General features: G+C 34.9%; 1 protein-coding gene across 1 annotated transcript; it reads right to left on the bottom strand.

The window, feature by feature from the left end:
- Positions 1-1,546: 1,546 nt before the first annotated feature.
- LOC112775690 (peptidyl-prolyl cis-trans isomerase FKBP62) lies at positions 1,547-6,255 on the bottom strand. Its single transcript, XM_025819509.3, has 13 exons — positions 5,877-6,255; positions 5,598-5,684; positions 5,053-5,313; positions 4,895-4,969; positions 4,732-4,812; positions 4,410-4,604; positions 4,219-4,311; positions 3,968-4,143; positions 3,093-3,215; positions 2,852-2,998; positions 2,647-2,774; positions 1,906-2,011; positions 1,547-1,794 (listed from the first exon to the last, which is right to left on the bottom strand). The coding sequence occupies exons 1-13, from the start codon at positions 6,079-6,081 to the stop codon at positions 1,744-1,746; spliced, it is 1,728 nt and encodes a 575-aa protein (XP_025675294.1). The 5' UTR covers positions 6,082-6,255; the 3' UTR covers positions 1,547-1,743.
- Positions 6,256-14,890: the final 8,635 nt, after the last annotated feature.

Consider the following 14,890-nt stretch of genomic DNA (forward strand, 5'->3'; position numbering starts at 1 on the left):
TATAAGTATAAAGTATTATATACATAAAATTATAAATATTAAGTTAAACAAAGTAATTTTAGATTATTATGTTTTTAATATTATTAGTTGTTTCTTGACTTGGAATAATAATAATAATAATAATAATAATAATAATAATAATAATAATAATAATAATAATATCAACAATGGTAGGAATGGGAGGAGAGTATGAGAGTGAAGATGGTGGCAAAGAAGATGGTTGGAAACACCATGAGGAGAAAGAAAAAATATTTTTTTGATGTTGACAATGATTTAGGTTTGAATACAATTTAAAGATAATTTAGGAATTAAGGTTTTAAAGGTAGAAAGAAGATAAAATTGCAAAAATAATATTTTTTTTGCCGTATTAACTACCCGTTATAACGTTAGTGTAGTAGGAATCAATCCAACTTAATTTTTTAATGGCAAACAATGGACGAAAAAATATTTTAGGCTGCGTTTATTTACTAAAAATAAGACATTGAAACAAAGACACTGAAACATAAAATCGTATTTAATAGAAGACATTGAATTAGTATATTTTGTGTCAAAAGACATTGAATTAGTGTATTTTGTGTCTATCTTAATAAGAAGGATATAGAAACACTAACAAAAAACACAACTTATTTTTTATTTTTTTTTCATTATTCTTATTAATTTTTCATAATTATATATTTTATTATTATATTTTTTGTCTCAAATTTTTTAATAAAAAAAATTATATTTTCATAATTTGTTCTAATTTATCACCAAACAGAATACAAAAACACAAAAATTTGTGTCTCTATCTTTTATGTCTTGTTCTCAGTGTCTTGTCTTATCCTGTTCTTACACAATCTTAAAGATTACTATAAGTTTCAAAATGCAACTTCGAAAATAAATTTAAGTAACTATTAATTTTAAAAATGACTTTAAAATTCGAATATAACTTAAAAAACTACTATAAAACTTAACTCTACATGATCCGGAACTTAAAAATTTTTAATGATTAAAGTTCCACTATAAAACTTAACTCTACGTGATCCGGAACTTAGAAATTTTTAATGATTGAAGTAATATATAATGGTAATAAAACAATCTAAAAAGGCTAATCAAATCTAAACAATAGACAATATAATTTGAGTAATAACTGGAAGTTAAATATAGTATACCAAATATCTTGATTGCATTGGATTATTTTACACCAAACTCTAAAAAATTCTCAATGTGAGATCATAAGCTATCTTTGAAGACTATATATACGTACTTCTTAACAGAATTTCAATTTCATAAATTAATAAAAATATAATGTTTCCTGAATGTAAACTAAAACATACAATTTAAATTTCTATTTCTATTCTCATTCATTTTACTTTATATTTTATTTAAATCTAATCTAAAAATACTTTTTTATTATTTATATTTTAAAATTAATGAATTAACTTGTAAAATTTGTTAATGTTTCGCAGCCTTGTCACTTATTTGAAAATATTTCCCTAGCTCGTGTAAAAACGTAAATAACGAATTTTTATTTAAATGAAAAAAATCCAAATAACTATCATCTATATGACCAAAGTAAACATTAATTTTATAACTTCACGAAGACAAATTTCTTTCCGCTGTTCTATTAGAATAAACAATTTGTCCCTGTTAACAAAGCCAACAAAATTAAAACGTTGACCAAACCAATACTAATAGGAACGAAACCAAATCAAGCCGGACCCAGGAATAGATGAATTTCCATCGTGTATTTTCTTGTTCATTTTATGCCTTGTTGTCAATGCTCATGGGTTGTGAATCCGTGGAGGCAGGTTTCTGCAGGTTAAACAAATGGAACATTAATACACACAAATCAGGAACACCAAAACAAACCCTTGTCCTTAACAACAGATAGAGAAAGAGGTGATAGATTGATAGAATACTCACGTCTAACTTGGTCATTTTGCTGAACATATTTCCATAAAATTTTGCCTCTTTTTTGTTGTACTCCTTCATCTTTTCCTTCAAAATCCTGTACTCTAGCTTAACATCCCTGGTTTATATTCATCAGAACGAGTTAAATTGATTATTTATACATCCATAGATGATATCTATAAAATAACAACAATGATGCATGAATCACAATAGTGTGTTAGACACCACTTTCATATATATATATATATATATATATAGAGAGAGAGAGAGAGAGAGAAGAAAAAGGAGAGGAGAAAAAGTAAGAAAAGTGGTGTCTAGCCCATTTTTGCAGGACCATCTCTATGACCTTTTTTTGGGGGGGGGGGGGGGGGGGGGGGGGGGGGGGATAATTCTATGGTAAAGAAATTTGTGTAAAGAGAAGTGTATAAATTTATTTTTAAAAATTAATAACAATAAAATGACACATTTCCTAAACTAGTATCTAACTATCTATGAGAGTAAATCTTCATCTCTTCACCATTTTTCCCCTTCACTATAACATGCACCTTAAAAGAAAAGATTCATTAATATGGAGACATGAATAACACAAGATATAGGATAAGAGCAAAATCATAGCTTTCTATGTCTTAACATATCTGCGGAAAAGGAAAATTCCTCTACAAAAAATGATGAGCATTACACCAAATGGATGCCAACTGTCTAGTCACATAGAGGTGAGATTAAATCTAAGTAAATTGCAAACAGAAAATATACCTGTTATTAGGGTCAATCTCAAGTGCTTTCTTGATATCAAATTCTGCCAAATCCAAGTCAGCTAACTGGATATATGCTTGTGCTCTTCTATAGAGTGCTTTCACATTTGTGCTCTCAAGGTCCAAAACCTGAATGTCCGCACAAAAAAAAAGTTGTTTATTATGCAAGGGTCGATACTATACAAGATGTGATACGAGAGCCATACCTTTGTACACAATTTCTCTGCTTGTTTATAATCTTTCAACTTCAACTTGCAAGCTGCATCATTCAAGTTGCAAGCAATCTTCAAGTCCTTGGCACTCTTCTTCTCTTCAATGCTGAAGTTGGTATCATATTCTACGAACTTAATAGCCTGCAAAAAGGTTTTAATAGTAAAAGCCTCAAATTACAATGAAACTGAAATTGAATATAGGTGTATATTCCTGTATATGTGCGTGCATGATTACCTTCTCATATCTTTTAGAAGCTTTTGCATATTTACCAGCTCTAAACAGTGCATTCCCTTCTTCTTTCTTCTTACCAGCAGCTTCAATTTTCTCTGGAGTTTCCATGTCCCAAGATTCCTTATCCTATAAGAAATCATGAAGATTGTTCCAAGGTGGGTATATGAATAGATACAACGAATGGGTAAAACGGGATAGTAAAATGGTATGCCATTATTCTTATTTTGCCTTTTGTGCCAAGAGCAGCAATTCTCTAGACAGATTTCCTCAAAGTTACTGTATATTTGACTGCTCCTATGTTTTAGGGAGGATATGCAAAACAGATTTAAGAATGAGTAGAGAAATCAAATTAATCTTTTACACTCAATTGGCAAGGCTTGACAAAAATTGATTAGTATATAAGAGATGGTTCTAATTAACAAGTAACTTGTATATAGGAATAAAAACAAGCATAAATGGAGAAGCATATCAAATTTGGAATTTGCAGGTAATATAAGAAAGTGCAGTTTTATTATGCTATTTTTTTCAGATAATCACTCATCAGTACTTTCTTTGGAATTATGTCCAACAGCAGTTGCATGCTTAATATGAAAGTTTTAAAAACCAAAGTACCAAAAATGGATATTAAATCACAGGATCTCTATTTGGATTTGTACTGATCATATCTCTGAGAACCTGTGATTGAATTGTCATTGAACTGGAAATTTTTCAAACTAAAAACATGGCCCACGTTCTGAACAGTTCAACCAATCAATTCAACCCAATTTTTAAATTATTGGCAAGTCTTACTTTACAAAAGTAAAATTTCTTCCACTGAAATTGAAACACAAATATGACCAAATCTTAATAGATCTCACGAGTCTCAGTTTTCGGCATACCTTCACAAAAGATACTAATTCAACCTCATAATACACAGTGGAGTCAGGTGGAACAACTGCCAATTCTTGCTTGGATTCTGATGAACCAAACGCATACTCAGGAGCAATAGTCAACAGTGCTACCTCGCCCTTCTTCATCGTCAACATGGCCTTATCAAGCCCCTCAATTACTTGCTCTGTTGAACACATCAAATATTCACTTCTCTAGGCATAAAAGTATATTTGGAGTTACATTGAGGAATTTCTATTACCCTCATCTGTTTTGAATTCAAGTAGTTCCCCTTCACCATCATGGCCCTTCTTCACAAAAATAGTGCCATCGTGCAGCTTACCAGTAAGTTTCACTGAGAAGATACAAAATGAGAAAGAATCTATCAGAATCAACGCAATAAATCAATTGATAAATTAAAAATCACTATTCATGATGTCAACAAGAATTCACATTTCACAATGGATCCCTCATTGGGACGCTCATATCCTTCTCCTTCAGTAAGGATCTTTTTCATGACCTTCTTGTCATCAGTTACATTGGTCACTGTCTTCCAAGAGACTAACTCAAGAGTAATCAGCAATGTTGCATTTGGTGGAACTGCACCTTCATCACCATGGGCTGGCTTACCCTTCTCGCCAAATCCATCTAATAACCCAATAAGAAATGAATAAATAATTGATCTAAAATAAAAATGAAATGAAGTTATGAACAAAATAGCATTCTCTTTCGCCAAAACACAAAATAAAAAATCACCAAATCATTGACAACTCACATTGTGGCTTTACAGTCAAAATTACTTTTTGCCCCTTCTTCATTGTTTTGATGGCCTTTGACAATGCAGGGCAAAAGTGACCTATCATAAAGTAACGACTAACATAAGATACAACACAAGCATAAGTATAAATTGAGATAACAAAGATGTGTGCCACACTTACCGTCTTCTACTGTGAACTCTACCCCATCAGATTTCTTTACAAGTGTTCCATCTTCAAGGCGTGCCTCATAATTAACTGTGGCACCAAGAGGGCAACACATAGTAAGGTACAGATGTCGACGAACAAACGGAGAAATCAAATACGAGAAATATGCATACCCAGAACTTCATCAGGATCCTTAGGGTTCTCCCATTTCTCTCCCTCAACAAGTATCTTCTTAAACAAACCACCATCCTTACATATGTCCTTCACACTAGTCCAAGACAACAGCTCAACATCAAATTGAAGAGTTGCTTTGGGCGGAATTGTGGGAGGAGAACCGGATTCACCATAAGCTAGCTCAGGTGGGATGGTGAAAAGGGCATTTTCACCTTTCTTCATGCTTCTAATACCTTCATCCCATCCTTTAATTACTTGCCCTACATATTTGAAAGTGTCACTTAGAAATATATTAAATGATGACTAGAGGTGCATCTCATAAATGTGCATCTATTTGGTGCACTTTAGTAGTATCAGCTGCACAAAGTTGATTTCAAATAACAATCAAAACAACACAAAATCCATCAAACAATCCTGCATTGCTAACAGCTAAATCAGTTCATAAACCAATCAAGCAGTCACTCTTCCAAATTCCAAAGCTTTCAATGACAACACCAAAAATCCTAACAAAATCGACAAAGATTAAAGCAAGCACATCACTCACCTTGTCCAAGTGTGAACGTGAAAGGGGCTCCCCTATCTCTGCTGGAATCAAACTTGGTGCCATCAAGCAGAGTCCCGGTATAGTGAACTGCCAATAAATAAATAAATAAATAAACCAAACAACAATAATAAGTAAATTTTATAAACGCAATACTATTATTATTATCATTATTATTTCAAAAATGAATTTGATGTTCACTCAAGAAAAGAACGTAACCGAGAACAAATCCAATCGAAGCAAACGAAAATGGAAGAAAGTGAAAGAGAGAGATATTTATACCTTGGACTTCATCACCGGCTTCAGGATTCTCCCATCCTTCACCTTCTTTAAGGAGCTTCTTCTTCAATCCAAGCTTGCCAATTTCCTTCTCCTCTCCGACCTTGAGAACGGGGAAATCGTCGTCCATTCCAACGCCGCCGCCGCCGGCGAAGTCGAAGTCGTCGTTCATAGGCTCCGCCGTCGGCAAGTCGAGATCTTCGTCCATGTCAGTGCAATGTGCTCAGAAAGATCACGTAAGTGGAGAAGTGAAAGCGAAGAGAGGGTTTTAAAACGAAGTGAGCGAAGGATCCGTTGGGATTGTTCCAGAGACTTCTATGGGAAAGTCTATTTAGAAAAAGCTATGACATTTATTATTCACCCATGCTACTTAATCAGTAATTTTTTACATTTTAGACAAATATTTGACTAATAATAATTTATATTTATATTTATAAAAATTTATACAAAATTTATATTTATATTTTTTTTAACTAAAAATAGGAAGATTCGAACCCACATCTCTTAAAAAAATATAGAAAGATTATGTTATTTGAACTATAATTTATTGACAAATTTATATTTATATTTACTAAAATTTATATACATAAATTAATATAATTTATACTCATATCTATTAAATTTACACACAAAAATTAATAAAATTTATTTATAAAAAATAATTTAATATTTATATTAATTAATTATTGATTAAAATTATTAAAATCTGTTAGTTGAATACTTCTCAAGATTTTCTATTTATTATTTAAAAATTATTAGAGCTAATTTTGATATTGTTTTATATAGTCATTAAATTAAATTTATCTATTCAAATAAATTTTTAAATAATATATTAATGTTGGATTTTCTTGTTAGTATTTTTTATTGATACTCAGACATCAAAAAAAAAAAAAAAAAATACTCAATTCCTATAAATCCTTATATGGAACTACTTTAAAATTGCTCTAAACAATGTGTATTTGCTAAAGAAAGTTGGATTAGACATAAAAGTATAAACATATAATACAAAAGGACTTTTTTTTCTTCTTTTTGCTATTGATAGGGGTGCTCAAAATAAAAATAAAAGAAAAACCAAATCAAACCAAACTTAAATACAAGACAAAAAAGAAAAAACTTAAATCACATAAAACTATGCTTCATGTGTTTTAACTAAACCCCAAATTTTCAGAATTTTTTATTTAAATAAATATATTTATTATTGAAATAAATAAATTTAAAAATTATTATAAAAATTCTTCCCTCAATCTTATCTCATTTATAGTATAAACAAGATAATTTTGAACGTATTTCGTTTACACTGTAAATGAGATAAGGCACGTGCACGTAACATGTATATATCTCATTTACAGTGTAAACGGGATACGTTTTAAATTAATGTGTTTACAGTATAAACGAGATACAGTAGGACAATTTTTCAACAGCTACAAAAGAATATGCAACTTTTGGCATTCTCCACAAACATTTCATATCTCCCGTTTTTCTCACAAAATGAAGGCAAAAATGTTCAGCAATAGTGGACATGTAGTTGTGTGTGTTTACCCCGATTGTCGTATGAGAAACGGCAACAATGTGATGATATTTGAGTGTAAGAATCCGTTACTGTTGCGCACTCGGCATGCAAGTTTGTTGTCCGAATTGAAGAGTTTGATATTGAGCAACCTTGGTTCCACAGGCAGAAGAGAGATCGGAAGTGTGGGGTATAGGTTGCTAGTACCGTTGGGTAATGGAGTTTTCCGTTTTTGACTATTTCGGCTCCTCGGCGACGAGCATGTGCGACTCATGCTCGACATCCATAGGAAAATCATGCGGAACAAGTGATGGAGCTATCCGTCGAGGTTGGAGATGTTGGTGGTGGTGGTTCTGTACACTCGACCTATGTGCAGGACGATCGACCTCTCGCACCATCACCGATTCATGTCACCATTCTAGTGGAAGACATGGAGGTGTGTGAGGAAGAATCCAACAAAGAGTACGTTGCCAATAGCGCCGATATTTATTCTTCTGCAGGGGAAGATGAGGAGGAGTTTGTATCGGAGATGCCGACCGAGACAGCGATGCGTTATGTTTTGCCTCCCCCACCCGATTCCAACGCTATCAGATGTACCAAGTCACTATCATATGTTGGATCTGGAGGCCATACATGAGATAACTTCGTTTTCTAACACCGGAAAAGATGATTACAACCTAGGCGGTAGGGTAGAGTTTCGGGTCAGACTCAGATTCAAATGCCGAGATGCAGTGATGCAGGGTGTGAAGAACTACAGTATTCACAAAAGTGTTGAATACCGAGTGATTAAATCGGACCGATTAAAGTACCATGTGCATTGCCATCAAGCTGCAAATGGCTGTCCATGGAGTCTCCGTGTTGCCCTCCGACAAAACCTCGGATACTGGTGAGTTTAAGTTTAATTGAGACTTACTTACTCATTTATGATTGCTATATATTAAGTAGTTCCAACCATGTATGCTTTATTTCGTTAGGGAGGTCCGAAGGGTTGGTGAAGCGCATACTTGTTTAGCACCCACCATGTCCTAGGACCATTGACAGTTGGACAGCAGTCTCATCTGTAAGGTCATCTTGCCGTTGATACAATCTAACCCATCCGTCAGCATTTCTGTCCTGCAAGGTGTAGTCCGATAGAGCTATCACTTCAAACCCTCATACAGAAAGGTATGGATGGCGAAGCAAAAGGCAATTGCTCAAATATACGGTGATTGAGAGGAGTCATACAACAAGGTGCTGAAACTGCTTCAGGCGTTGTAGAGTTGTTTCCCGGTTACCATTTGTGAGCTAAGTGTAACACCCTAACTTTTAGCACCTCATGATCATACTAAAAGTTCGAGTGCTACTTACCTTTATTCTTTGAATTATATACTATGTTTATTTAATATGGAGCCTTTGCGAATACGAACCGAAACTTTAATTAAGAAAACGAAAGTTTTAACAATAGTGTGTGTGTGTGTGTATATATATATATATATATATATATATATATATATATATATATATATATATATATCCACATAGTTTTATTGATAGTAAAATTATCGTTGGTCTAGAATTTCATCAATAGAAAATCATGTCATAGTATAGTCCTAAACCAACAAATAATCCTTTTGATCAAATTTTGATATGGTTGTCACAAGTTCAACCCCAATAAAAAAATAACCGAGAGTATTGGTCTCGGGTCGTCCTCAAGAGAATGGGCAAACATGTGCATCAATATTGGTTAAAATTCCGGGGTTGGGAGTCATAAACTTAGCATGCAAGAATCTTAAAGTGCAAGAAACTAAATCAAGTAATTAAAGCAAAGTAAAAGTAAATGCAATCTAACAAATCAACATACAGATCTATTTCTATTCTAAAACTAAGTAAACAACTAAACTAACTATAACAAGAATCAAGCAATTGGGATTTTTGGGTTCAAATATGAATTATAAAAGGGACTCTTAGCTAAGGCATAGGAATTGGGATCACCATCCTTGTCTAATAACCATATGTTGACAATTATGAGGAACCAAGCTCATTAAGTCTACTTTTACAAGTGAAGTATGTCAAATAGCTTGGTCAATTTTAACTCGTAAGTCCCAATCCAACTACTAATTGGCTTAGTAGTAGATTAGTGTCAATGGGTATCAATTTGACCACTAAGGGTTCTCAAATCACCAATTCAATTAGACTCAATAACTTAAGGTCACCCAATTTCCCTAGCCTAGGCCAAGAGTATAGAAAACTACTCCATAATCAAAGAAAGCATTTCATCAAACACATAGTATGCACTAACTAAAAACATATTTAGATTGCAAAATTAATTGGAAATTACAAGTACCCACTAACAATTATCAATAGAAAACAACTCAAATAACACTATCAATCATAAAAAACATCAATGCACTAAGAAAAATTCAAAATCCACAGAGTTCATAAAATGAGAAGAAAAGGAGAAATGACAAGAAAACACAATTTCAACACAAGATCTACACAAATTATAACTAGAGAACTAAGATTAAGTGAATAAAACTAGAATTAACAATACCCAATTCAGAAATTCAACAAATGATGATCAAAATAAACTAAACCTAGAGAGAAGTAAGAGTTTCTCTCTCTAGGAAAAATAAGAACAAAAACTAGCTAAAATTATGTGTATGGTGTGAATGAGTCCTCATTTTCCTCTTGGTTCCTTGGGTCTTTTCCATGCAGAATTGAGCTCAGATTGGGTCTGGAGCCTTGCAGAAATCGCCAACCACGATTTCATTAATGAGTCACGTGCTGGGCGTCACATGTGCGCGTTGGTCACGCGTGCGCGTCATATGAACTCCTCGGGCCACGCGTACGCGTCAGTCATGCGTACGCATTGGTAGGGTTTCGCGATCACCACGCGAGTGCGCCAGCTTATGCGCGCGCCAGCCTCAGCTATACACGGCCACGCGTGCGCGTCGCCACTAATTTTTCAAAGCTTTATTCTTCATGTCCCTTCCACTTGTGCATACTTCCTTTCCATCTTCTAGGCCATTCTTGCGCTACAAATCCTAAATTCACTTAATAAACACATCACGGCATCGAATGGTAATAGAAGAGGATTAAAATTTGGCATTTTTAGGGTTAAAGAGGCATGTTTTAAACCATAAAGCATAATTAGGAAGGAAACACAAAAACATGCCATTTATATGAATAAGTGTGAAAAAATATTGCTAAAACCCCCAATTTCTACACAAGATAAACCCTAAAATTGGGGTTTATCATTTATATACATAGACTTATTCAAAAATCCTCAATTATAAGTCCTACCTCTCTAAAAGACCAAAATAATAAACGACGAGAAGAAAATAAATTCTAACAACTCAACTCGTAAACATGTTCTTCTATGCTCCTGTAACTCCGCACTAAACCTTCGCACCTGTAGCTGAAAGGGGTGGAAATAGGGGGGTAAGAACTGAGGAGTTCTTAGTAGGGTCGGGGTTAGAAGTTAAGTTCGTTTCATTAAGTTCTCAATCAATAACAATAGTCAACAAAGTATAATCCAACTCAACAATTATAGAACATAGAATCCAATTACAAGTACACACAATCACAAACAAATATGCACAAACAAGTATAATGCATGTCTGTCCTATGGCTGATGATATCATCTGTCGATTATATAGCCAACTTGACATGTCCTGATAGTTAACCATGGACAGAAACACCCATTGCGAAACAAGTGAGTTTGAGCTACAACCCCCTTACTACTACCCGCTTAACCTAAAGCAAGTAGAAGAACCACTACTATCGCTACTATACAGGCAAGTACTTAAAAGCTCAGCTTGGAGCAAGTGGAATAATCCACTACTATTACTATTACCCAGACGTCATAATCACTGACCTGGAGCAAGTGAGACGAACCACAATCCTTACTACTACCCAGATATCACATTTAAAATTCATTGTTACTTTCATTATCATTTCAATTCTTTCATATTCATTCAAAACTCCATAATTAAAAACTCAATGTTTATAATTCTTCTTTCTCATCTCATACTCAGAGCAAGTGGGACTAAACCACAATCCTTGCGTACCGTCCAGGTGTTTTCCAAATATCAAAATCTCTCTTTAAAAACAATTCAAATCAATTTCTCTTTTATTAAACTCTTTTTCTTGATAAAACTCAAAACATAATTATTTCTTTAATAATACAAAATTAGCTAATATAATTCTTAAAACTTTTGAAAATCTATTTTTGACTCCCAAAATAATCAAAACACCCCAACTGGCTGTTCATACATATCTGAACCGAAGTCTCAAGCAAACAACAATAATTCAACATAAATTCAACATAGACTTAATCAAACTCAAACAATAATCAATCGAACCAACATTCACTTATCAAATTCATATTTAATTATTATAAAATTATCAAATCCTACCTCCATACGAAATCAAAACAACAAAAACTCCGGAAAAGCTTTCTGACTGAACTGCTAAAGAAAAAAATATCAAAAATCGTCTGTGTCTCCTAAAATTTCAATTGGCCGAACTCAAGAAAAAGAGAAATTAAGTCACTGTCAACTTTTACCGGACAAAAATAATGCTAATGTGTAAAAAAAAATACAAACATTTTTATCAAATTAATTTTTTATTGCAATTACGGATCTCAATAAATCAAAACCAGAAGTTCGAAAGTTTCATAGTTTCTCTCTTCCTCATACACGGTCTCTCTCTTTCTCAAATTCCATTCGGTTAAATGAATGGATGAAACCTAAAGAAGTTATATATATACACATGTCACGTTTCAATTCCTTTTTCTTTGATTATATATACATATATATTTATTTATACATATGCATATAACCATGTTTCAATATATATATAAGCCACTTTGTGTTTTTTTTCTTTTAGTTTCCTATAAGGCCTCGGCCAAAGGAGAAAAGAAATAGTAATAATAATAATAACAATGATAATATAATAATGATAATATAGTAATAATAATGATATAATAATAATAATAATATAGTAATAATAATGATAATAATAATAATAATAATAATAATTAGAAAAAATCAATTTAAATTTTTGCTTATAAAAATATTTTTTAATAAATAATTTAAATTAATAGAATAAGTCATAATTAAATTAAATTTTAATAATTATAAAATTTTAGTTAATTATTTTTAGTAAAATAATTTTTTTAAAAACAAAATCTCAACAAATATAATGACTCATAAATAGCTAATTATTTAATTTTCAAAAATTCGAAGTCTTACACTAAGGGTCAAACCATACTATGACGGGCACCTTTTGGTCCGCGACTGCAGCATGTTCGACAAACTTCTTTGGATTTTTCCATTCTGTGTGGAAGCTTTCAAGCATTGCAAGTCGTTTGTCTCCATCGACGATACGCATTTGTATGGCAGATACGGTGGGGTGTTGCTTATTGCAGCAGCACAAGACGGCAACAGCAATATCCTACCTATTGTTTTTGCCATTGTGGAGTCCGAGAATACAGAGTCATGGTCGTTCTTCCTTACTAATTTGAGGGGATGTCTTTGTGGTCTTCATGTATGTCGAACTCCGCCTCCTCGTCGGACTCTACATCTCACCGTGCCTGGCGAGACCTGACCCTCTCCCTCCAAGCCCCCTCGCCTGGTTTGCGCTCTCTAGCACCCCTTTCCCTCCTAGCAGGCCGTCGGGTGTCCATCCTGACCTCCCTCGCACGTCTACGCCAATCAAGAACGCCCCGAAGAAGGTGGAGATCATCCCTCGGCTGGCTGGTAGTGAGCTGGACGTCGGCTGGTAACTCTGTCAGCCTCGGATCCTCCAGTACATCCTGGCCTGACAGGTGCCTCACCCGGTAGGCACCCCGGCACCAATCATAATACTCATGAGTCGGCCTATAGTCAAATGTGTGTTGAATGGAGATTCTGTGGCCAGCTTCAAAAAGTCTACTCCAGCCGTTGTACCAATCACAATGTCTGTTAGGAACCTGTCAGAAAAAATAAAGAAAAGTAACTAATCTGACGGGATCACTCACTACCAACGATTTGGAGAAAGTATATTTATTTTGTAATACTTAAAGGATGTTGATGCTAAGTAAAATCAACAACGGACCTAATGTAAGATGTTAAAATTGCACGTGTTATAATTGTAAAAAAATTAAGTCTACACTCAGAAAAAAATAAAGATAAATAAGACAAAGGTCGGAACCTATCAAGGTTGACTGGGGAACTAGGCACCAACTACTCTCTATTAAACTAATGCTTCACCCGGTCAACCTGGTAAAACTGAACGATGTTGAAGTAGACGAGGGGGACGACTGACATCCATGTCCCCCACTCTTCCTCCTCGACGAACCAAGGGGGCACAGGGCCTGCAGAGCAGGATTGTCATACGGCGTCCAGACAAACTGAACCAACAGTTATAGTATAGAATGAATAAATATTTGATATCCTAAAAGGTAAATAATGTTCCAAACCATAGAATAGCTATAAGTGCGTACTTATAGCTAATTTGCATAAAAAACGAAATCTACGTAAAGGACTAAATTAAAAAAGTTGTGGTGTCAACCGTGGTGCTAACCTCGTCAAATCGTAATCGGTCTATCGCCACTCTCCATTGCAGGACCTTCGCCTCATGCTGGTCTTTGCTCTGTTGCTACAATTCTATCAACCTGACACCAATCAAAAAAACAACAACGGTTCATTATGCAGAATATCATAAAAGGTTACAAATTGATAACACAATAAAGACATAAACAGTTGTTACCTCGCAGCCATATGAAACATGAAAATTCCTCGCTCTGGTGGACACCACTTAGGAAATCTTTGGTATATCCAGGACATCAACAGCGGAGTGCAGCCAGCGATGTCCGTGACACCTCGGTGTGCTGCCGAGCACAGTGACTCGTATGTCTAGGGCAGCATAGCCGAGTCTCAAGACAAAGCCCGGCACCACCCAAAGTCCTGAAGCAGCAGCAGCCAACGCAGATGGACCAAGTTATTCGACTTGTTCGTCATCAGATTGCCTTCGATCAGTAACATGGTGTAACACCTAACATACTGTTGGAGGGTCTCTGGGTCGTCTGTCGGTGGCATCTGGCAGACACGGTCCCGCAGCCATACAAGCTTCAGCGAGAATGACTCCTTCCTCTGCGCTGCCTACTGTGGAACCACCAGAGGCCTAGCACCGAGCAACTGCTCCACCAACTCCCACGTCTCCGTGCAGTACCACCTGTAGAAGTCACCAAAGCACCCCCCAACTAGGTCTCCATGTGTGCGTAGCTCGAGGTGGTACGCCACGTCCTGCAAGGTGATAGTGGCCTCACCCTACGGGAGATGGAATGTGTGGGTCTCTAGACGTCATCGCTCCACGAATGTCATAATCAGGGAGTTGTTGAATGTGAAATTCCTGAGAGGCACCGTGTTGCCGAATCCAGCCTCCGTTAGATACGGGCGATGGCGTTGGGTGGAGGAAGGGTATGGCTCACTCGTCGGGGGAGGAGAAGGCGAGGCCTCTAACAAAAAAATATATATTCACAATTATT

This window comes from Arachis hypogaea, chromosome 19, assembly GCF_003086295.3.
Source record: "Arachis hypogaea cultivar Tifrunner chromosome 19, arahy.Tifrunner.gnm2.J5K5, whole genome shotgun sequence".
NCBI classification, from domain to species: Eukaryota; Viridiplantae; Streptophyta; class Magnoliopsida; order Fabales; family Fabaceae; genus Arachis; species Arachis hypogaea.